This window comes from Linepithema humile, chromosome 5 (assembly GCF_040581485.1).
Source record: "Linepithema humile isolate Giens D197 chromosome 5, Lhum_UNIL_v1.0, whole genome shotgun sequence".
Lineage (NCBI taxonomy): Eukaryota > Metazoa > Arthropoda > Insecta > Hymenoptera > Formicidae > Linepithema > Linepithema humile.
Window position 1 is genome coordinate 18,951,677 of NC_090132.1, and position 25,585 is coordinate 18,977,261.

General features: G+C 35.0%; 1 protein-coding gene across 2 annotated transcripts in view; it reads left to right on the forward strand.

The window, feature by feature from the left end:
- Lrch (Leucine-rich-repeats and calponin homology domain protein) overlaps nucleotides 1-24,074 on the forward strand; it is a 45,106-nt gene extending 21,032 nt beyond the window's left edge. The window contains exons 2-13 of one of the 2 annotated variants that reach the window (XM_012370257.2): nucleotides 4,359-4,503; nucleotides 4,921-5,153; nucleotides 5,545-5,681; nucleotides 6,053-6,268; nucleotides 6,988-7,149; nucleotides 8,054-8,175; nucleotides 8,378-8,521; nucleotides 9,110-9,510; nucleotides 9,677-9,828; nucleotides 9,898-10,035; nucleotides 10,129-10,206; nucleotides 11,441-17,289. In XM_012370257.2, the coding sequence (XP_012225680.1) occupies nucleotides 4,359-4,503; nucleotides 4,921-5,153; nucleotides 5,545-5,681; nucleotides 6,053-6,268; nucleotides 6,988-7,149; nucleotides 8,054-8,175; nucleotides 8,378-8,521; nucleotides 9,110-9,510; nucleotides 9,677-9,828; nucleotides 9,898-10,035; nucleotides 10,129-10,206; nucleotides 11,441-11,680 (2,168 nt within the window). In that variant the 3' untranslated portion in view covers nucleotides 11,681-17,289. Of the gene's footprint in view, nucleotides 1-4,358; nucleotides 4,504-4,920; nucleotides 5,154-5,544; nucleotides 5,682-6,052; nucleotides 6,269-6,987; nucleotides 7,150-8,053; nucleotides 8,176-8,377; nucleotides 8,522-9,109; nucleotides 9,511-9,676; nucleotides 9,829-9,897; nucleotides 10,036-10,128; nucleotides 10,207-11,440; nucleotides 17,290-17,855 lie in introns of those variants that run through there. The other variant, XM_012370258.2, reaches the window with a different exon arrangement.
- Nucleotides 24,075-25,585: the final 1,511 nt, after the last annotated feature.

Here is a 25,585-nt window from a genome sequence, read left to right on the forward strand (position 1 = left end):
TTGATAGTTTCTTAGAATTTTTCTCACTTGATATAGATTTTATCATTAGCTGCAATAGAGCTGACCAGTTAAGGTTCGAGGAAATGACCGGCCTTCAAGGCTACCTGTTTATTACGAGAACGCACGCCTCTTCTAGTCGTGCAACTTAGATGGAAACTTGAACGGGTGAAAGAAACGAAAGGAAGAGACGCCGCCAGACGAGCGTCGAAACGGCTGTCTCGCCTAGCTGGACGTTTATTTCTCTCGGGCCGTTGGCCTCGCGTGCTTCAGCACGTGTAGATTAACGTGGAAACCGCGAGACGGACATTTCCCGCTCACGCGACATCGCTTTCCACTAATATATTCTCTTTTCCGCGTCAAATCTACCAGATAAGATGAATCCGCCCACTCACTTTGTAACGTGATACAACTGTGTCTGGCTTACACTGCTCTTTATAAACCTTTTATCTCTGCTTCGTACTTTTGCTGCTGGTGGATTATACAATTTGAAAATAAAGTTTGGAAATGTGTACCATGCTCAAGATACTGCAAATCGATCAACACGTAAATCAATTTTTCTACAGATAAAACAATATAAAATTTTTAATACAATTTCTCTAAAATTACTAGCATTCGTGAAATTTTAATTGAGACACTTCAAGACTGTGACGACAAAAATAACATTTTATCCAGTAAAAATGTTGATGGAATATCTCGATATTACTCAACCGATTGTTTACTACTGCACTTATTCTAGATCGGATAAATCCGGAACAGATAGTAGACGCGTATGAGTTTACGTCAGCGACAAAACTGCCACGCCCTTTAGCAGCAAAATAATATCACTGTGTGCGTGTCACGCAAATCGCCTATCGATCTTCCATGGTAGGACCTCGACCTTGGTCCTTGAAATGTTCCAGTGCATCGACCCTTCCTGAAACGTCCTGTATAACCACCATGGAAGGCACGGCTGCAATATTTATCGAGCGGTCACTCCAACCGTTAGGAACGGAAGTGTAGATATATTTAGAGTCATTCGCACGCGCGAATCCGCTGATTTTTATCAGCCATACCTGAATTTGAAATCAGTATGAGTAACTTCCGTCATTGTGATTGATAGCGCGGGAATAAAAATCTTCCTTTCATCGCACATTGGATGAGAACAAAAGCGATACCCCCGTAATTCAATACATGATGTAAGAACTATATTAATGCGATGATTGAATCAGCTCTTTTCATATTAGAATTTATTCAGTCGCGTATTTCCTGTTACATTTATCTGAATCCTATTTCGTTATTAAACTCCATATGTAAAATAAAGAATTTATAAAATAAGGCAGTAATAAAAAAAAGGAGTAATCAGTAATTTTTTTTGTAGAGAAAGTATATATTTCTGCTTATTTTTAAATTAAAAATTTTATGTATTTTTCTTAAAAAATGCACAGCCTTATAATTAAATTTTAGAGAACAGTATTTGGTATTTGTAATCAAAATATAATGAAAATGATAACATTTTCAATATAAATGGACATTCCAATCTATTACTCGCTCGCGCGAAAGTGACAGGAGTGATATCTATCTACAATCGACAATAGAAACTCATTTTTCCGTCGATTTCTAGCATTCTTACGTATTCAGAAGCGAGAGTCGCGTTTCTTGGCGTGGATCCCATGCTTTCACCAATACGATTTTGTTTCTCGTGAAATCGGATTCATCGAAAAATCTTTCACCAGTAACATATGTCTCTAAATCCGCGAATTATAGCGTGCGATATGTTGTCAGAGCGAATTTCACAATGGAGCATGACAATATGCCAGCCGACGACGCGACACTCCGTCACAAAATTTTGTCATTTCGCACAAAGCGTCTGAGAGGAAGGCCAATATCGCGTGGGTGTTTATGGTGCTGACAAGGGGTTCCAGCCCCGTCTTCGTTAGACAGGCCGACGCCCTTGTACGGACATTCAATCGACCGTATTTCAGCCATTCCAGGCTTCGAAAAGCTTAAATTGGACAGGGTAACCAATACTTTGACATGTTATCTACGAGTATTGATTCGATTCGACAAGTTCCTTTCAAACACTTTTCAATATTTATATTTATAATAATCAAAGAAAGTTTTTGCAACGGTAAATGTATTATTTACTTCTACAACAATTATTTATTATTTTATAGTCAATTGAGTAATATTATTATAATTATCAAATAAATTGTTAACATCTTTGTTCAAGTTGCGTAGATGTCCTTCATTAAAGTATTGGTTCGCAATTACCGAGATAAAAAAAAAAGTACCGATGCGATAAATATCATACCAATCCTATTCTCGCTGAGGTTTGCTTCCCATTCGAATTGCTCCCACATTGCTGCCAATGCGCTTAGTTCACGAAGAATGTAAGAAACGAGATCGATTAACGAAGTTACGCTCGTCGAGGCACACCCTCGGGTTACAGTCGCGTAAATTGCCACAGTTTTCGACGAATAGAGATGAATGATGCCGTGCTATTGTGAATTACGAGCGCAATTTGCAAGATAAATGCATGCAAGGATTGAGTTATAACAATTCATGATTCCAATAATTATACAGCAAGAGAGAAAGCTTGAATTAACGTAATATCATCGAATCAAACAATAACATATAATTGCTCGAATAATCGGATAAATACATATTTTATTTTATGCTTATATCTCGCAAATTGTAACAAAATATATATCACAAAGAGAATTTTTTAAATTCATTCTTTTGAAAAGTGATTCAAAAGAATGAATTTAAAAAATTCTCTTTGGATTCAAAGGAAAATGCTGAATGACGAAAATTGTTGTGCAAACTTTACTCTCGATTCCTCTAGAGGAAATCGAGTATCCTGTTCACGCAACGATTGCCAATTTCCGTTGATCGTTTGACAAATTCACCGGATTCACCGAAATTTGATTTTCTTTCGATGAATTGGGGCATATCTGGAAAATTTCCGTGAATTAATCTGCTTCTATCCCATCTTCGCGATATACTTTAAGGATGTACGCGGAGCATACAGACGAAATTATGCAGTAACAGAATATAGAAAAAAAAAATAGAGGAAAACTTATAGAAAAAATATAAAATTTAATAAACCTATTATATTATTTCAATTATTTCTGTCGGTGTTGCATATTAAATTAAACATCATTATGAAATGTCTATGATTCATATAGATAACAAAATACAAGAAAAATTCGGTTCTGATTGATTGGTCTTAACAAAATAACGACAATAGAACGATAAAAATAAATAATCTGTGGATCTGTTTGTGTCAGATATACTTTCTTGTATGTTTTTTTAATTTTATCTCACGTAAATAAATATATAAATACTTAGACTCTTAAAAAAGAAAGAAAAAAACTAAGCAATGCAAATAAATGCAACTAAAAGCCTATATATGCGATGTTTATGAAGATTTTTACATTTCAAGACTGTTAGAATGCTTTATCGCCTCAAACATCATCTTAAATCCTATGCGATTTAAATATTAAATAATGCAAGAGGTCTAAAGGGAAGGACCGCGCCCTTCTCGCATTCAGAGATGTTAAAGAATACATTTGGAAAAATATTTCTGAAGCCAAGAAGAAATTGGGTTTAAAATATGTTGTTATAAAAATTTTAATATATAAATTTACCGAAAAAAATTAAATTCCTTTGTCAAATAATCTATAATTCAGACAAAATATTCGGCTTCGGCCTACATAATTATACGTCTAATTTATGCGTGCGATTTCTATATATACCGTTTGCGTCAAAAGAATGATAGCCATTTCGCAACCATCAACACATCGTTTCGCCGATATCCTTTGCGAGCGTGAAGCTCGAGGATGGCTGTTATTGATCACGAAGGAGGTTCGAAGCCGGGAGCAGCTGAGCTACCCTTGTCCTTTTCCTGCGTTTCGAGGCTGTGCGCGCACGTGGCCGTCGCGCCCCATTCATAACAATTCCCCGGCAACACCCGAAGACCACCCTAACCGGGACACAGCTGTTGCCATGGGAGACATATCGGTACCTTATTAAGACAGTTCGATAGTACTGCTCCTTAACGAGTTTTATCGGCCAATTGGAGTGATGCGGGAACGCTTTATTGCACGCGCCACGCTTTCGAATGCAGCGAACTGTTCTCACGAGGATGCAGAACTTTGATGTCGAGCTCTTTTAATTGCAAATTCCCACTTTCAGCAATGCGAGACCTATTTCTTCGTACCTCTGTGTGTATTTGTGTATAATGCGTTTCAATTTCCCCTTGAAATCACGCGACGCCTCTCAAAGTTATGTTTCTTTTCAACGGCGGAAGTCGCGACCGTGTCGCACCTTTGTCAGCGAGCGCATCGTAAAGATGAGTATCTTTTTTTATGTTGCAGACCTTTCGAAGAATCGTTTCAGTGAGTTACCGGAGGAAGTCACGGAATTTCCATTCCTCGAGAAGCTACACCTCTACCACAATGCCATAAGAATAATCCCGGAAACCGTCGTAATGCTCCAATCTCTGAACTACCTCGATCTTAGGTTAGTATAGATATACGCATATTTATTATCACTTTCAGCGATATCGCCCTTTGTATACATCCTGTATGATATGGAATAGCCGATAACACTTTTCTGTCGTCATGCATTTTATCGCAACGCTATTCTATAACGCAAAATTCTAAAATATTTTAAAAATCGTTACCGAGATGATAATATGTATAATATATTCTACAGAATTCAGAATTCATCTTCGATTCAAAGAAAGCTTTTAGCGAGAAAAAGGCATACTTTTAATTTTCTATAAAAAATATCTTGTCTTAAAATAATCTAAAAGTAGTTAATAAACCATTAAACAATATTTGATTACTTATTCGACATAAAATTCCAACGTATGAAAAATATAATTCTAATAACGAGCAAATTTGTCTAAAAAAAGGCTATTATCCTAATCCACAGTCGAAACCAATTGACATCGCTACCTCGAGAGATATGCAGGCTACCCCTTCAGACATTGCTAGTCGCACACAACAGATTAGCATCTCTGCCAGACGAGCTAGGCAGGATGACAGCATTAGCAGAACTGGACGCAGGTTGCAACGAAATCACGAGCCTACCATCTCGAATAGGCGACCTTGCGCGACTCCGGTCTCTGGATCTGAGGAGCAACTTGCTGGTGCACCTGCCTATAGGTAGGTCCGCCTTTTCAAAGCGATTACCATATATATAGAGATACGACATATATACAACGATCAGGTTTGCTGCGATTAAAAAACGATTGTGTCAATCTATGGCAAAGAAATAAGTGTCTTGCAAAAAACTTGCTTAGAACACGAAAGTAACTCGGTAAATTAATGCTAACGAAGTCGATATACATTAAAGTTAATGCATCTATATAAATTTATTCTAATCACTTTGTTTATTTCTTAAGCAAAATAAAAGTTATTTTTGAGTAAAGGTGAGATCTAAAAGAAATATTAAAATATCGGTTGCGATTGTTTTTTTAACGAAGATATCTCAGGATTCGACGATGAAATGCGGAGAATTTAACTAGACTGTTAAAATTGCCGCATTTTTACATAGAACTGACGTACCTGAGGCTCGTGAAGCTGGATATTAGTGGCAATCGAATATCTGTGCTTCCAAATGAGATGAGGAAGATGAAAGGCTTAGTGGATTTCAGACTGTCCGACAATCCGCTGACCTCGCCGCCTGCCTCGGTGAGCATTAGCCAACGACTCGTTCGTTTTTACCTAAGATTTAGCGATTTGCGCGCACCTACGCTCTTTCCTAGCCAGCCCGGCGGATTTTAATAATTACACGCACGCCCATTACTTCACCCATCGACTATCATTTATTTACGATCTTCCTACGTCCCACGCAGGAGTTGATTGCAAAACCGGTGCCTTTCGCTCTGTACTCTATTCGCGACTTTATTCGAATTCTCGAATCAATATCGCGCCACTCGAAAACGTTCGACATCATTCTGTCGCTAGGAAGAAACAAAACGTTCGAATATAGGACACCTCTCTTTCGCGGAATAATGTCGAATCTGAGGTACTAAGGCGGTCGTTTTTACTGCCGGTTTCAGCTATGCATTCGCGGGCGAACGCACATTTTCAAATACTTGGAGAGGCAGGCAGCGAAACACGAGAGGGCCAGAGGTGGTCGGACGAGGCGAACGCCTCTGGACACGAGGGGTCACGCGACGCTGGACTTGAGGTCGCACCGGCGGCACAACGTCGACAGCGGATACAGCACGAGCGACGGCGTCGACAAACGCTGGTCCCAGGAGATCCACAGCGCGGTTAGTTTCACCGTCGTTCTCGTGGCCTTTCCGCTATCGCTCCATCTCCTGCAAACGCTCTACAACTACTTCCTCGCTAGACTATTCGGCGAGGCTACCACCAACTCGCCCGCGGATCTCTGATTCAACGTAAATGGGTCATATGAATAAATCGGAGTACAAATGCTTTTATTTCTTGAATGGCTTTTTGAAAGACACATATAAATATGTAAAATCATAACTAAAGCGGAGCAAATACTCCTGCTGTTTATATCGTTGGGAAAAATGTTGGGAAATATAAAAGAAAATGTAGCACTTGCTGATGCACGTAGTTGAAGTATTTAGATAAATAAGATATACAAGTAATTGTAAAATATAAAGTAAATATTTTACAGCAAATGGCAAAAAATATTGTAAGATACACTTTGCATTATATTCTTGCTTTAGAATAAACGCTTTTGCTTTCTAGACTTAGAATAAACGCTCTTGCTAATAATACTTGGTTATTCATATGACCATTTAGAATTGTTTTATGCTTTTTGTGAATTTTTGTACAAATTTTTGTATAAATTATTGTACAAAAAGAAATTTCCTACTTCCTCGGTGAAAGACGAGCGATTTCGCGATTTAACCTCTAATCACATGATTGTACAAAACACTCGAATAAAATTCTACCAGTACACAAAACATACACTACTCGCTATCTTACGTGTCTCCTATTGGTCATCGTTTGCGTGCAGGTGCACGACGGCGAAGTTCGCGGTTTGTGGCGGCAAGAATGTTCACCATTATCGATAACGCTACCGCACGAGGTAGGTGTGAACGGGTCTTGCAGCGGCACGTCGACACCCAGCACGATTTCACCCGGGGAGCACACATCCTTAGAAGATGAGTTGGGCAAGGTAGGTTAATAAACCCTTCACAATATACAAGACTTTCGCAATAAAAGATTTCTAATTGACATTCTAATCAGAAGATAACAGAAATATTTTTATGAGAAATATAGACATTTTTTTTTTCAAACTTTCTCTCATTAATGAACTTTATTGAATATTTAATTTGTATTTAAATGTGAAACGATTTATTTTGATTTCTTAGCTAGTTTATTTAGCTAGTAAAGATGTTGGTTAAATCATATTTGTCGATCAATTTAAAACCACTTGTTCAAGATAGAGAAGTGAGATTTGTATAGAGCAGCTATCAATTTCCGATAATAAATTGAGATAATAACTAGAGATAATAACTAGAGATAGATATAAATATTTCATTTGTTATCAAGCACTTATCACTATTTACATTTCTATTTGAAGCAATCGTTAGCCGGTAAGCTTTAGACTGGTCTGTGAAATCTAAAGGATGACATGGCCGCTATATTTAGCTGTCCAATAGATCTCAAGTCGAGTTGCGGTAATGATAGTCGTCTTGACTAACCGTTGTTGGCTGTCGCTCAAGTCTCATTACAGGGCCTTGACCCAATAAAATGTTTCAAAATTATGAATGCATGATACATCAATCTATGTATATTTGGAATACCCGAATCGTACTTTTCCACGATCGCTATTTCTCTGACAAATGAAAGGCAGATTTTGACAGAATTTACTTCGAAATATAATTACATAATTAATTAAAAAAATAATAAATATTGAGAAAAAAGAGATACCAAAATATTAAGTTAAGAACCAATTACAAACGTTATTTTCTATGAAATAAATTTGAAATTTAACTCGATTTAATCTGTTATTAATATATATTTTATGAAGATACTAAAAAGTTAAAGTTCACGATCTCATGTGAAACTTTTTGCAGGCTATGATACTACACGATCAACTGGAAAAAAGGAGATTAGAGAGGAGCACCTCGGAGAATGGGGCAGACATTAGGAGACCTATGATCTCTGGCCTTCATCACACATCGATTACGCCACCGGGGTAAGTGAAGTTTCCCGCTACAATGATCTGTGGGTCAGCCACCGCGTGCTTTCCTTCTATTCGAAATACCTGACCCTCGATGTTCTCCATTGATATTGTGATATTGAATTGTCACGGACACAGTGATTTTCGCAAACATACATATACGTACACTTGCATGCATGCATGTGCATTATCGTGGCTGGCAATCGTTTTTTTACAGCCATCTGGAGTCCACGCATTTGACGAATCAGTCGCAGCAGTTATCGTGCGCACAATCGGTACACCCACTTCAGACTGCCATGAATCCCGCTACACTAATGAACGGCGACGATAAGAGGCCGTTGAATCACATACAGACGTACAGGTAACTTTGCTTTGAACCGTATCAACGAAAGCCCTTGTCAGTCTGAGTTCATCTCATGTCACTAGGTTTTTTTGCGTTGCACTCATTTACTCAGCCAAGCATATCTGAATCTTCCAGCGGTCGCGATTGGTAATGTTATGATGATAACTATGCGTTGAATTATTATTGTAAATGATGCTGACGAGTGCTATCCTCTCAAACGAAACATAATCCTATCAATCCTCTCAAGTTTATACGATTGGATATTTGCTTATACTTAGTTAAATGTTTGAGATGTGCATTTCTCTATGTCTACATGTAGATATAAAATTCGTTATACGAATAATTATTTCTTTCTTTTTTTGATAATTTGGTTTGTATTTCAATACATATAAAACTGATAAAAAATAATTTGTCTTTGAAAGTTTGCAAATTAGAAGACTAATATTGCGAAATTGTTATAATATTGAAATGCTTTCAGTATTTTACGTAGTTGTCCTGCTTCAATTATTCATGCTCGCAAGAATCATTAGATAACATTCGCGAAAATCATTACATTCTGTTCTATGACAGCATATGCTTCGAAATTATAAGTTGTTTTATTCTTAGGGAGTATAAAGAAGCTTTGAAACAGCAGAGAGCTAACGAAGGTCTAAGCGTGTACAGACCTCGCGAACAAGTGACGCCTCCGGGCAACGAGTCGCAAAATAACGAGACCGACTCGGGCAATAATAAGGAAATCATCACTCTGACTGGTAAACAAATTTTTAACGAGGACAACGCGTTGAAGAGGCCAGTGCAGAAGGTTACCCCATCGCGGATCAACTATCAGAACACGCCGATTATCAACGGCAACAACAGCGACTACAACAACAAGAACGGAAAATATCTCGAGCAACCTTATAAGAAGCCTAGCTCGCCTATCAAAACTTCCACCAGTATTCTTTCCACGAACACAAGTCCAGCGCACGCACCCAGACTAGTGAAAACTGCTGTTGGTTACGTAGAAGGTATAAATGAGTAAAATCAAATGTAGAATTATTTTCCGGCTATTATTTATGATTGATGTATAAAAGCAATTTTGCATTTTACGAAAAATTTCTTTTATACATTCCATGCAAATAAAAGAAGACGCGATTACACAATACGTGCTCATAGTGTGCATATCTTTATCAGGCAACAAGAGTCCAAGTAGAAATGGCGGCAGTCCTAAATCACCGCGATCCGTCACTTGGAACAGCAACGTGCCTGAAAAGTATTCCTTTACCATGAGGAGAGAGTTCGAACGTGCCAAAGAAGAGGCTGACCTCATCGAGCAACTGCGAAATGTAAGCATCACTATAGTAACGATCAGCCATTTTTTTTATATGACTAAAAATATCGCGTTTATCTTGTAGCATATAGAGACGAGATTAAAAATGGCACTGCCGGAGGACCTTGCACCAGCGTTAACGGACGGCGTTGTTCTCTGTCACTTGGCTAACCACGTTAGACCGCGATCGGTCGCCAGTATACATGTTCCTTCTCCGGCTGTAGTAAGTAATTTTTAGCGGTCCGGCAATTTTATCGCGAATTTGTGATATATTTTGTGTACGGATATATTATACTGACGCCAACGCTTTTTGCAGCCTAAATTGACGATGGCGCGATGCAGACGTAACGTCGACAACTTTCTCGAGGCGTGCCGAAAGATTGGCGTCGATGAGGTAAGAAAACGCCATTAAACTTTTGTTAATTAGTTTCGAGGAAGTTTGTGCTTCTCTTTCGCTCAGGATGTACCACACTATGCATGAAACACGCTGTCGTCGTTAGCGTACAACGTCAGGGAACGTGTTAATCTGGTGGTTACTTCCAAATCAATTAATGATGTTTCTTTTTTCTCTAACAAATGGTAATATGATAAGAGTTGTAATGATAATACGATAATTGTTGTTTGTGCCATATGATCAATGTACGTGCTTCTCACTGAAGAGTAGAATGTAAATATGAACGAACGTGCTTCGTTGAAGAGTAAAATATATTATATAAATGGATAAGAGATAATGGAGAGATAAGAGAGTGCGAAAATTTACTCTTTACGAAGCATGATTGTGCGTTCACGAAGACACTTCTATCGACTCATCTTATTTAGACTTATCGAAGCTGCTTGGTGAACAATCGGGTGGAAAATTTTCATCGCACATTATTCGTAACCGAACGTCTATGTACATCGTGACTAACGCTTCGGCGATCTAGCCGTTACTTCTCGACACTTCCAACAACTACTAGTCAGTCCCCGATTTTAATCTGATTTCGATCAAATGTAAATTGTTTGTAAAAAGAAACAGGTGAAAATGAGCGTATAATTATGTAAGAATATAAGACCAGGAGAAGGAAAACGAATTAGCAAAGAAGCTTTAGTTGCATGCGCCTAGATTCCAATTCGCTTTTGTGTCGCTTCTTCGGGGAGCAGTCGAAACCTCGAATTCTCACCTTTCCCGCCGAAAGTTTCATCGATTAACATCCATTTGGACTAACTATCCAAACTGTACAGATGATCCAAATAATCTTCACTAATCATTGTGTAAAATACTACTATATTGCTGTTGTTTCCATCCCCATTTTTTCCTTTAACGCTCTTTGCCTTCTTAATAAAACTTTTTAAACAAATTGTCAAAAGAATAAACTAGCAAATTTGTTACAATTGATTTTAACAAATAGTAGTGAAGAGAGACAGAAAAATGTATCAGCTTTATTAAAAGTTTTCTTGCTGGAACGATTTTCTTTACATGATAAAACGGGGTTTGATACGACTATCCCCCGAGGAACGCTTCTTTCTCGTACAAAAATAGGCCCTTTCTCTAAGACAAAAATTATGCAATTTAAGACCACGTGAGAAATGTTTCCGCAGTGCGGTGACGTAGAAACTGGGACTGAGTAGTATCGTTGTTGGTGTTGCAGGAGGTGTTATTGGACGCGGATGCAATCATGGACGTGGGTTACATGGACGCGTATGGGCTGGAGGCTCTGGCGCGTCTCGTCACCTCTCTTCTCCTTGTTCGCGATGAGGAGGAGAGTGACACCGAAGAGCCGGTCGCTGGTTCACTCCGTACGATTCAGGACCACGTTATGTCCGCAATGCTTTTTGCCACATTCCTATCCACTCTGGTTCTGCTTTATTTCTTTCCGATCCCCGATTAATGAGACGGTGACGAGAACGGAAAGCCGCCAGTGCGCAAGAAACGAAGGAGCGACGAGTTAATAAGGGGAGAAAGAAGAGTGCCAAGAACGGAAACTATGACACTTCGAAACGACGATTCTTCGATCTCTCCGATTTTTTTTTTTTTAATTAACGCAAACACTGTTGTGTCGGTTTCGCTTTTGATAACCGAATCTGAGAATCGTCGTTTCGTTTGAATAACTATGCGCGCGACACTTTCAACGTTTGTTATTTTTCGAACGGCTTGTTTAATTACTTCTGTAGATTCTGCATTTACATTTATTCAGATTTGAGAAGGTGTCGCGAGTCGGACGCAACTTCGACATCGAAGATTTCCAAGTGATATTCAAAAGATTTTGGACGTAGGAAAAACGCGCACGAATGTTGGATAAATTGAACGTTTTTATAATTAAAGAGAATAATGCAGGGATATCATCGATGTCGAAGTACTCTGCGATTTTTTAAAGTGCCTTTTAGAGCGTACAGATCAAAGAACGATTTACCATCTGTGTCTAGGCGCTTTAAAAAATATCAGAACATATCTTTTTTGCCGCATATGAAATCGCCGCTAGTCCTCACTGCGGCCAGAGTACTTAGCTCTCGATTTATCATTAGTAGTAGCTTTAACAGGGTTGTTCGCTTTTTTCGACCTCCGCCTGCATAAGTTTCCTCACTTGTGATTGCACGAGCGAGGAATCTTGTAGTCAGTATGGAGAATTTTTGGAAATAGTTTTTAAGTATCGACAGGCAGCTTGATGAAACGGTTAGTCGACTAAGTATTAAGTAAGTTTATATCGTTTTCTGTCTAGAAAGGCCTTGATTCATCATCGATAATAGCATACTATATGCGGGAGTATTCACGGGAATCCAAGAGGATTTTCCGCGAAAGATGATTTTCTTAAGCGAAATTCTATTCCACGTTCTCGTTAATTTCCTCCGAACTTATAGGAAGTTGATGTAAAATCAAAGAGCGCAATCAAAGGTAAATCGAAGGCGCTCGCATATCACATTTAGTTGTCTGTGAATGTATTTTACAGAATTACCGGCTATTTGATTGCCACTTGATCGTACAAGTTGGCTATCGTCGGCTGGGATCTGCCGATGAAATATTTTGATAAAAGAGAGGGTAGTGATCGAAATTAAGAACTGGTGTGCAATACTCGTTCAAGAATGCTATATATTCATCCCATTTAACTATCCGGATTCTCGGAAAATATTGCCTTCTATAAAAGCCTCACAATTGCAATCGTCTTAGCTGGTATTGCGACATCATTCTCCGTGTTTACAATTATCCCTCAGGAAAACAAGAAAGAGTGAACGGAAGGATAGCTATGATACCTTGGATGGTAGTATTTTTTTAAGATTCGACCAATGAACTGCCTATGGCTCTTTCAGGATTGGTGGGTCTGTGATAGGTAGCCTGCGAGTATTACAGGATTCATAAAAAGGTGCTAACGGAATCTCTTTTAAGTTCGAGGATTTTCTATTTTGGTATGTAAAGTCTAACAAAAGGTAGTAGTTTGAACGTTAAAAGATGGTGATGTTTATATTCATTCGTTATAAGTTACAAGCGGTATCGCTTTCCTTGCTCGTAATTTCGTAAGTTAGTTCAATTGTATTCTTCATCTACAAAAAAGTACTTTCATTTTCGGAAGGGAAGAACTGAAATAGAGTACTCTTCGATACTTCACCGACCAAACAATTCGGTCTTAGTCTAACAATAAGATATTGTACTGTAGATTGAAGTTATTTTGATCTCACCGTTAATCATCTTCTCAAATTTCAACATTTTATTCAATAAAGCATAACATTATTATGGGAATTGAAAAATTATCAAAAATATATTACATCAAATCTTATTTTATGAATAAACATAAAGATTGAGTTTATAAATCTATATCAAAATGTAAGCTTGCAAAAATTCTATCGATTTTAACTTCTTATTTATTTTTTCTATAAATTTATATTGTATTTATTTTCGCAGTTAATAAAAAATATAGAAAGGTGGTCGTTTGAGATCAAAGTAACTATAGTTTATGATGCACGACGGTAGAGACACGGTGCCTACTACCTGCCAATTTATTTTCATAAAAACGATGAGAACGTAGAAGGCATGTATCGTCTATAATATACAAGTGTATAACTTATAATGTTAAGAGAACGCTCTTTAAATTTGCAACTGAACGGGATCTCTGTCGAAAAAAGGAGAGCACAAGCATAATGCCCCATCACATCTAATTGACCTCAACAGTGAGCTTTTCAGATCTTATTACGTAGCTTAGGAACACGAGACCCTTCGATAATAATTGCCGCAATACTAATCCGAACAGTGCCAAATATCTCAGCGTGTTATAGAACACGATATCAAATGCTTCTCCATTTTTCCGACAAGATCCGCATCGTCGGAAAGGTCCTAGCGTGAAGCAACATCTCGATACGTTACGAATTACTCGAGTCGAGTAGAGAGCGCACAAATGGAATTTTTAGACAGTTGAGAGGGTTTTGCGTGAAAAGAAAAGTGAGATGTAAGATTTTTTTCATACGCAAGTGATCATTGTATCACGGGTGATCGCTGTATTTGGAGACTATCATATAAGCGCATATATTTATACGTATCGTCGCGAGTCGACACACGTAACTATACGTACGCCAGTGTATTTTTTAAGGGGATGCAAGGCGAGCCGTATCTTCCATGATTTTTGCGACTACTCGGATTCAGTCTACAATCTTGCCGGGAAACGTGTAAAGATGATATTGCGTTTTCGTTTGCAGTCGAATGTGTTTTGCACTTTCTAGTCTACAATAGTATCGTTAGTTTATAAGTCGAATTATCCGTTCTAGTCAGATTATTTTCTTCTCTTGCATTTTTTTTTCCGCAATCCGTCACGAATGGCTTCTGCGTGCATTTCATTTGCGACTTGCGGTTCCGCATTTATTACTTGTTATTTAGTACAACGCACATCAGTTTAGTCAGTTTAGAACGGCAATATCGCTTTTTTTTGCTATTAATACTAGAACGCTCGGTTTATTTTCTATCATTTTCACGGTTTTATTTTTATCTTTCCATTATTTCGCCTTGTATGTAATTTATTCATTTCATTCTTGTTTATTTTATTTTATTGTTGAGATTTCTTTTTTGCATTTATAATAGAAATAATTAATTTATAGGATGTAATTAATTAATTTGTGCATCTAATGTGTGCATAAAAATAACGATGTGCGCATTAAACAATTAATAATGTATACGTAATAACATCTTTTTAAAAATCGAATGTTAGAAGCCTTAACTACTGTTAATTGCAAAATGAATCGCATCTTCAAAATGAACAATCTCCGGGCGTTCCAAGTGTTAAACGTAATTGGGCCGTTCGTTAATAACTTCCGCGCTTACATCCAACGAATGGATCATCCATCGCGTCCATTATGGAATAATGAACGAACGGCCGAACGATGACAAGTCATCGTCGCATATTCCGCATTACGCTTAATCATCGATCATTACGAGTGCCTAATGATCCTTCGCGGGGACGCGAATACGAATGGTTGCGATGGCCACGTCATGTCAGTATTATTCTCATTAGAATTGGACGAGGTATCAGAGTATTGGAGTATTCTTCAACAACTTTAAGACTGGATTCGAATTTAGCATACCGGTGTATTATACGTTGCCAATTGCTTAGCATAAATTACGATCTACGTGATTATCTAATGCTGATTTTTTACAGTGAGCGGCACAAAAACTTATAATATCATAATTGATACCGGCGGATAAATTGGTCTACACGATGATTTCGTAAGGACAGAATTAATCACTATTATAGAATCATTAGAAAATAATCAGTTGAAAACAATCATTAGATTAAATTTTGGATTATTTATTATAAACAAAATTCTATACCCTACTTTTATTTGATGCAATCGTACGTACTAGTCGAGAGTTAATCTCGTAGATCGTCCCAGTGGAATTTTACCAATAGCTTTCGCTTTCACAAAAAGCTACATCACATTAAGCATATCCGCGAAACGAAAAATGAGGGAGAGGCGTAAGGAGGAGTGGAGAGGGAAAGATACGAAATCATTCCGTTGCATTAGTTTGTATAATTGTATAATTTTTGTAAAGAACACGAGGAAAGCTTATATATGTGCAGATATATATAGATAGATATATTATATAGAGACAGATATATGATTCGTTAAAGCTAGTTCTTTTGCAGCGTATCTCGTCTTTTTCTTTTTATGTTCTTCCGTTTTTACGTTTAGTATAATGTAAGTCAATTAAATTATTCGCTAACCGGATAAATTCACTTGGTGCTTGGTCTACTTTTGTTCGTTGTTGTTTCCGTAAGCTTTTATAAAGCTTCTTTGTCTATTTATATTTACCTATATTTATTCTGTGGCGTTTCTTTTGAAACGCCACGTACTTGCACGATCGATCGTGCCCTGCTCACCGAGCTCAGACAATAATTCCTTTCTAAATAGATACATATTTAGTAGCCTAAGTGGTCAGGATCGGCGAGCCCAGCACGATCGATTCGTCTCAACTCGATCCTCGTGTCTAATGAAGCGCTCAGCTGATTTCCAAAACGCGTATATTGTACTTAAAATGCATTTATACAACGCTGCGATCGAGTCGGGTTTAATTTTTATCACATTTATTGTGATCCATTTATATTTAATACTGATTACAAGTGAAAATTTTCATGAAAATTTATTAATAACTTACGAGTATTATTCTTACATAAATTAATAAATTCCATTCAAATACGTCCATTAATTTTTGCCTAGACTTCTCGATTTTAAGGAAGAAGCTGGCAATAATTTTTATTGAAATATACCGTTATATTTATTGATTATTGAAGAAAGTATAATGTAATGAACATAATAATGTAAAATAATTTTGATAATCACTCTACTTATCACTTTACCTACTGAAAGCCTATTAATAGGCTATTAACAGGCAGCTTCCGATAAGTAAAGTGTCAATATCCGGCTATTGTCGAATTAATCAATAGTTTTTTGATCAAAGCTCTAACCGTGCCGTTATACAATAAATAATAATCACGGCAATCGAATATGATTTCAATTTTTATTGCAAAATTATTCGTTCTCAGGAAATACGCCTATTATCCGAACACTGCCTCATTTCAACAAGCAATTATCGACCCGACTCGATCTTTCATATCCGTTAATCAACGATTGCGAATAAAAACACCGATTATAACGCACACATTTCTATAGATCGAATGATCTGTATTTATAATCCTCGCAGTGTGTTTCGTTTTTGTCTTTCATATTTAATTTATTTATATATCATATACGACACTCGTCCGCCATCCCTGACGCTTCGTTATTAGAGAGAACGGTCTCAGTGGCGAGACAATAATGCAAGACAATCGCGTATTTTCTATATACCGAATCTATCATCGAGAATTGAATCTTTAGTTGTCTCGCCATTCGGACGATAGCGATATCAACGACATTGTTTTTTTTTTTCCTTTGAGGTATACTCTGTAACGTTGATTGTATGGGTAAAGCATAATGATTGTAATACTATAGCCATTTATAATAAAATATCCTTTTCTTAAATTTCTATGCCGATGTGATGGAATATATCTCCAATATCAAAGAAGCTTCAGCTTGAATCCATTCGTTCTTTACTATATTTCACTTACTTACGTACATGTGTTCTCAAAAAACTAGTTATGTTCCGATACCTTTCGGTTTTGCGTTTATTTCCATTTCACGAAAGATTCATTATATTTCTGATTCATACATTTATATACTCATATATTATTCAAGCGTTTCCCATTTTGAATAGAAAATCGACTTTTATCACATAGTTTTGCTAGTCACATTTTTTGGAAATTATCGATGTATTCTATGTTTTCATTTATGAAACACTTTTAACACACAACTAGTTTTCATTTATGACACTTTTAACACACAACTAGATAATATCTATTGCCTAAAAATATGCCATAAAACTATCTAAAAGAAATAGTTCTAATTTATTAAATGTCTTTTAGAGATCTAAAAATCTTTTGTATTGTTTGTTGAAATCACAAGCACACTTTTATTTAATGCGGATGAAAATCTTTGCACATGAAAAAGGCAGATTTATTAAAAGCGTATGCGTGCTTCTTGCTCATTTTTCAGAATCTTGTGTGCTGCGCTAGCGATGTCTTGGAGGGAGGTCGCGGGGTCGTACGTGTCGCGGTCACCGTGTCCGAATTACTAAGGTTCCACCAGACACGCTCGTCCTTGCAGACATCTTCGAGTATGCCGAACCACGTGCCTGCTTAGCGCCAGACAATCTAATTCGTAAAATCGATGAGTGGCGAGATGAGGAATGCGCGGTCAATGCGCTCAAAAATGCACTCCAAGATGAAACAGACGAAGAGTCTAATGTGACTTTTCTTCGAAATGTCGAGACTGCATTGCAATCTGCTCGGTTACTTCCGTTTTACCGTGAGTGAAGCATTTGCAGATCCGAAATTTAATGCGCGAGTTAATTATCGATCGTTAACTGGTTTGTAAAATAATTTTATATACATTGATTTATTTAAAACTAAAAGCTCAATTGAAAAAGATAATAATTGGTTCAACAAATTAGAACAATTAAAAAAAATTTTAATTAATTAAGATTAAAATTAATTATTAAATTTAAAATTATATTCCAAATTCTGTGTTCAGAGGAAAATGTTTCGTAAAATTTTAAACATGTAAAAATATAATTTTATAAATTTCATCTAAGAAATTTATAAAATTCACCTAAATATTGTTCGAACCACATTTTTTTAAGCCAGTTAAAGATCAGATAAAATTAAACACTCGAAACAAAACTAGAATTTAGATTTAATAGTGATGCTTAATAATTTAAGTCAGATAAAAAATTTTTTATCATATTACTCAGGTAACATAAACATCTGAAGAATATCGTAGATATCTAAAAGATATACTAATCTTTTAGGTTTCCTTAAATGTCTAAAAGATTTGGTAATCTTTTACAAATATATCAAATTTTTAAAAGATATGCTCAAAAAATTCCTTAAAGATTCAAAAGAATGAATGTTTAAAGACGATTTTTAGATTTTTATGTCACCTGATCTTGAAGCTAGCTCGAAGATAGGATAAGATAAGTCAATAATTTCGACTTCAAAATAATTCTTTATCAAATCGACAATAAGTCGCTTTCTCACTGTAACGTCTGCACTCCGTAGAATCGACGAATCGCTTTTCAACTACGAAAAGATTTAATGATCGATCGCATACTAATCCATGTGGAGGAAACTTTTGTATCCCTTACTATAAGCAACGTGTGGTATTATTGCCGAAACGGCGAAGTTTTTTTATCAAAAGCAACGCGAATTCCGCATACACATAATTCGCACACTTGACATAATGATAGACTGCGGTCAACCATGACACTTAATTAGATATAACGAATTTTATATGGAGAAATGACCAGAGAGAGGAGAAAGGCACACGATAATGCTTATTTTTGCTCGTAGTTGCAGCTGAGTCCTTTAAAGTCTCGAAAAAAAAAAAACTAAAATGGGACATTTTATAAAATGTATGAAATATTAAGAGCAAGACCTGTCGAAACTTAGGTTGCGTGTCCACTTTATACTGAAATTATTATTGAAAATTATGAAACTGTATGAATTTTCGTTCAATTAAAAAATATGAAATATTTTTCAAAAATTTAATTTTTTGTTTGTTATTTATACACAGAAAGAAATAATTTTGTCATTACAGTGGAATTCGTTATAAAATCAGTATCCGTAACAAATCTCTTTGCTGTTCATATAACTAATATGTTTTGCTACAACGTAAAACTTGTTGAGCCAAGTTATTTTTTTTCGTGTATACATATATATTATGTATTTTATTTTGTTACATATTTTCTCGACAAAACATTTTTGATAAAACATTAAACACAGAATAAGATAGTGGACAGCCAGCCTTAAAAAGTTCAATTTCGCCAGGCTGACAAAAATATCCGAGCTTTCGAATAGTGTAGTGTCCTATGTATACGTGATTCAATATCTCGCATGCATGCGTCGCTAAAGCTGAGTTCGTAGATTAGGCAATCCGCAAATACGAGCGTTCCAAAGACTTAACGTCAGGCGCAGCGGAAGTATTTTTCATCTGAGGGGGCAAAATTTATAAAGGGAGTACATAATACATTCATAATATGTATATGTATATGTATGTAACTCCATTCAAACACCAAATAATAGGTCACTCAGTGGATAGTATAAATGTGCGAAAAATATGCACAGATTTTTTGTTCTAATTAACTTAATGCGCTTAATTTTCTTCGTTATATATAATGTACTTCAATTGAACGAGTAAATAGTCAAAAAAAAAAAAAAAAAAAAAAAAGAAAAAGAAAAAAGAAGAAAAAAAGAAAAGAAAAGAAAAATAACCCATTTTTCCACCTTTGATGTAAATATTTGATACTCAATATTTTTGGTCATGAAATATTTGAAGAAAACAGAAAAATTTCAGGGGGCTATGCCCTCCTTGAATTATTTTTAGGTGGGCGGTCGCCCCCTCTGCCCTCCCGGTTCCGCGGCGCCTGCTTAATGTGTTACACGAATCTTTGACTTTGATAGTTTCATTATCGTTACTCGCCTTAAACAAAAATAGTGTATATAAACATTCATTTCGACGTGTTCAATGTTATCTCTCATGTATTAAATTATCGGTACCCTGAAGTGCATCTTGTTGCCTGTTAACAATAGATATTAATTAAATTTAATAATAAAAAATCTGGTTGAAAAATGATCATTTTGATAAAAATTGAAAATTTTACTTAAATTCATCATTTAGTGAATAAATCTTGGATCATATACGAGTGTACAAAAGTATTTCGAGTCACTTTAAGTAATACGTTTTTATATATTAAATTTACGACAATTATTATATGATAATTTATTTTAATCAGCTTAAGTTGCGTGATAAACCTAAGAAAAAAATCGCAATATAGAAAAGCATGTACTTGAGGGCCGATACTCGATACTCCATACTCGGTATTGGTGATTCGCGAAAGCGGTCCTATCCTCCTATTTTATCTCCAAAGAAGTGTCGCGTCTAACAGATCAAAGGATAGGTAAGTTTCTGCACGAGCACGCAGTAAGTTAGTTAGGAACTTTCGAATAAAACCTGGCAATCACTAACAGTCGCTAATGATCAAACAATGTCAGTTACAATAATAATTGCTGACATCAATGGTGAACCGCAACTGGTTGCCGATAAAACGTTAAGTATGATTAACAATGGTATCAGTGAGGCCTAGGTATTAAATAAGCGTTTCGTGATTTTAGTTTTAGGGTGAATTGCACCGAAGAAGCTTGATGAGCAAATGATATACACATTATAATAATTTTACGTTATATCTTAAATTCTGCTGCAATAAAAAAATTAGTAATTTACTTTAATGTTAATAATGTTGAAGCAAAAGATCAGTTAACCAATTCTGATTAAATATTTTTATTTCTTGCTATCTTCCCTTTTTTAGATCTCATCTAGCAAATGTTGATGCAATGCACCCTTAATATTTTAAACCCTTAATTTTCTTCATAGTCAATACGCGAGTTGGCGAAATAATTTTTCTAGTTTCCTAGGCCAATCAGAAAGGATATAGTTATTTTGCGTTATCGAAATTCTCGCGAGTAGTTAAGAATCCGAATCGTTAATTTGCGCGTAATTAATGCGAATAACCCCATTAGGTGCTAAGAATAATATCATTAATTATAATTGTATTGCGATGTTTGTCTCTTTAATTTCTGATTGATGTGATTTCTTGTATCAGCGTGAAAGAACGCGAAAGATCTCAAGTGCCGTGATCGAGAGAGGAGAGGAGATAGTTAAGAGGCCAGTGCAATTATTATTGCATGACATTGGCCGACACGGAACTGTAATGTTTATATTTATTGTGCCAAAGAGATATATGTTTTTTCTTACTTACGTTCGAGGACGATTTGACTATAATATCTTCGCTCGCGAGATAAAAACGGAATATGGGATAAACAAATGATTTTGCATTTCTCAATATTCCAAACTTGAAATAATATACGCTTTTTTAAACAAAAAGATGTATGTCAAAGAGGGGGAGTTCTTATTTTCCTGTTTTAGTTATTAATTTTCTCGTTAGTTAACAATCGAAATACGTAGTGGTTTATAAGAATAAGAAATATATAAGTTTAATTTATTAGAATATATTCCTGACAATATATATTTGTATTATTCTATGTGTACAGATCACTGATTTTCTTTATGATTTTTATGAGAAAATGTATAACTCCTCGAATTTTTATGTACTCACGTATTTAAGACAACAAAAAAAAGTTTCTATTAGAATATTTTATTAAGATTGATATCCCTGTCAAGGGCAAAGTGGAAATGATTTTTTTTTTATTTGCGTAATTATTATTAAAGACAATTATTTATTGCATTTCTTTTCACATCGAGAATTTCAATGCAATTACTACATTACAAAGAAATTGTCAATTCGACTTTGAGTGATTATAAGTACGAAATAACAATTTACGATGTAATATAACTCGTCCTCGGACCGTTAGATATTATATTCGCGCGTTTGCAACATACGATGACATAGGACGCGTGTTGTCCTCTTTCTGTATTTCGACTCGCGTATTTCGTTCGCGTTTCTTTAATCGTAGCCACGTAGAGATCTGCAAAGCGACGTGTTACTGCGGAATTGTATTACTCACTCAGATTAATTGTGTTCGTCGGATTGTGCAGGACAGCGCCTGCCGTTAAAACTTAGCGATTTGAAGCACCTCGTTCGATAATACCAAAAAGAAGTCTTAAAGAAAAAGCTACCCACCGTTTTTCGTGACAAACTTTTAAGGAGTTTGTACTGTTCTATCTTAATTTTTGATTTCATAATATTTTTGTTCGTAAATATACTAAAATTATTATTTTTTTATTTTTAAATAATAATTAATCTTTTGTCATAAGTATACGCACTTATGTGTTAAGGAAAAGAAAACACTCGATCAACTTAAAAAGGGCGGATTTGATATGCAGAACACTAATAATCTGCTTAGCAAGCCTAACAAGTATAGTATGTGTCGATTTGTATATTGGAAATATGAAAATTATTCATATAAATTTTATAAAATTATATAACTTCAGCCGGAACGGAAAAATTCAGCGTATGACGCGTGCGACTCACTCGGCAGAGAATATATTAATTATTATATAACCAAATAATTATTATATAACCAAATAATAATTAATTATGCCAAAATGAAGAATTATTTATACTAAACCAAAATTAAGAATTATAATCAATTATTTTGTAATTCATTAGATTATCAAATTTATTGCTCAGATAAATAATGAAAAAGAAGAAAAATAAAAAAATTAATAAAATAAAGTTATAAATAAAATGTTTACATTCTTAGAATACAAAATTTTTTATTTTAATTTTTTTATGGTACTTATAAATGGTCCTAAAAAACAATAAAATTGGAACTGGATATTTATGTGCGTATTGCATATTTTTATGCAAAGTAAAAATAAGTTGATACGTATAATATGATGGAAAAAGATCATTAATTTTTTATTAAAATATTTTTTATTATTTCTTTCGTTTTCATTCCTTTCTATTCTTCTCAAATTTTTAAAATATTGTTTTTATGGAATTTAAAATCTATTCTTAATGGACAATATAAAGTATTTACATCTATTTTAGAATTAAAACTATATTGTATATTACATTTAAATAATTAAATTTGTAGCATATAATTAACAAAAATTGATGATTGTAATATAGAGATGCATCAAAGAGCAGTATCAAAAAATTCGGTAAACATTCTAGACCGGAGATAATCCTTTTTAGGCTTCTCTCTGGTGTCACTCAAAGAATAGTGTTATTAGAGGACTATATTGTATGTGAATGTTATCCCTTTGAAACCTACATTTTTATTATATGCAATCCTTTTTAATTTAATATCTATCATTACAAAATATAAACTGCTTTTATTCTGCAACGTTAAAAAATAATATATGTGTTATAAAAATAGAATCACTTTCTTTATAAATAAATAAAATATTAGTATGATTAGAAATTAAAAATACGCAAATAATCAAAATGTACGCATATGTGGTAGCGTTTGTAAATAATAGTCTGAATGAATTAAACTTATGCGTTACGTTAAGAAATTATTTCACTCCATATGAAAACGTGTTTAATATTGTGAAATTATCATTTCGTAATCTACCGTCACTCGATCGAGGTGCTTCTAATGGCTAGTCGCTGTGGTGTATTATTATACGCACTACGTAATGTATTAAAAATCAATGCATACCATGTATGAAATAAATCGAAGAGAATTATGTGTCGAATGAGTTCATTTCTATAACGATACCCTCTCTGTTTGACTATTTTCCCAAATTTACTAATATTTTCTCTCAATTTTTTTTCTGTTTTTGAATCCATAATATATATTTTTACTATTATAAATAATAGTAAAAAGTTTGTTAATGTAATAATATAACAATTCACAATGGATAAATTATCGGAATATGTAAATTATGTACTGTAAATTATTACAGTTAAAACAAAGTGAGCTAAATAATATTAATTAGCTTTTATTCGATTTAATTATCATGTAATTCACTTGAGTGAAGAAAATGTTCAAAAATATATATTTAAAAAAAAACCCTTAGTGTTTTGTTGTCAGCTAATAAAACGAGGACTATATGAAGATTTCTACAAAGGCTTACGGTGACACATTTTGCACAGAATAAACATAACTTCCACACTTCCAACAAGACAAAAGAAGAAGAAAGTTTAAAAGTATCGCGATCAACATCGCACCTATACTAGAATTCTAATATCGTGTAGTAGAGAGAAGTCTAGAACCCGAATTTTTGTGATTATTTTGCATCCGATAAAAGCTCGTACGTGATGATGAACTTTACCGGAGACGACAAAAGTTTAAAAGTTCTAACCATCTAATTTCAGATTATAGCGCGTGTGTAAATTATAATATATCTCCCACCTGAGAGAAATCCGACACACGGCGTTTTTCGCAAGACGCTAGCGCAGAGCTCGGCTCAGTTACCGCTATTTGCGTCCAAAAATGTTGATAGTCGATCATTATTTAATGTTCGATCGTATCAACGTTGTTTCGAGATCCGTGCTCGACCATCATCGATGGGACCACGAATTTCGAATTTCCATGCTCAACCACGGAATCAATTAAGCCATGGGACCATGGATGCATGGATAGGCTAAGAAAGATTACGAAGAAATTGGCGTATAGCAAGAATAAATATATTTCAAAATCGTTAATAAAAACGCGCTATTTCCCTCTTCTCCTTTCCTCCTCCTCTCCTCTTTTATTAATTAAATTATTTCGAATATACCATCATTTATATATTTGTGATATATATATATTTTAAAATTTTTTTACTTTTGCTTTCTTACGCCAACTTGTACAATATTTAACCCTGGAAAGATGTAAAAAAGTGAACTACTTACCAGAAGAAGGAGAAAGAAATAAAAGTACACATCTGCACGGAAAAAAAGAATTTTGTTATTGCAGCAAAATTGTCGTCACTATTGCATGTTAAATGTAATATAAAATTTCACTATTATAACTAGTTTTTCAGATTATTCGATAAATTAGAAAAATCTATTTTATTGAAAAATTTATTTTGTTGAAAGAATAGATAAATATATTTTGTGAAGTACACTTTTTCGAAGAAAACATATTAATTTGCTGTTACAACAAAATAATTTATTTCTAAAAGGTTTGTCTATTGCAACGGAATTGTACTACTACTAATACAAAGTTTGATGGCAAAATAAAAATTTCTCATATAATGACGATATAATTTGC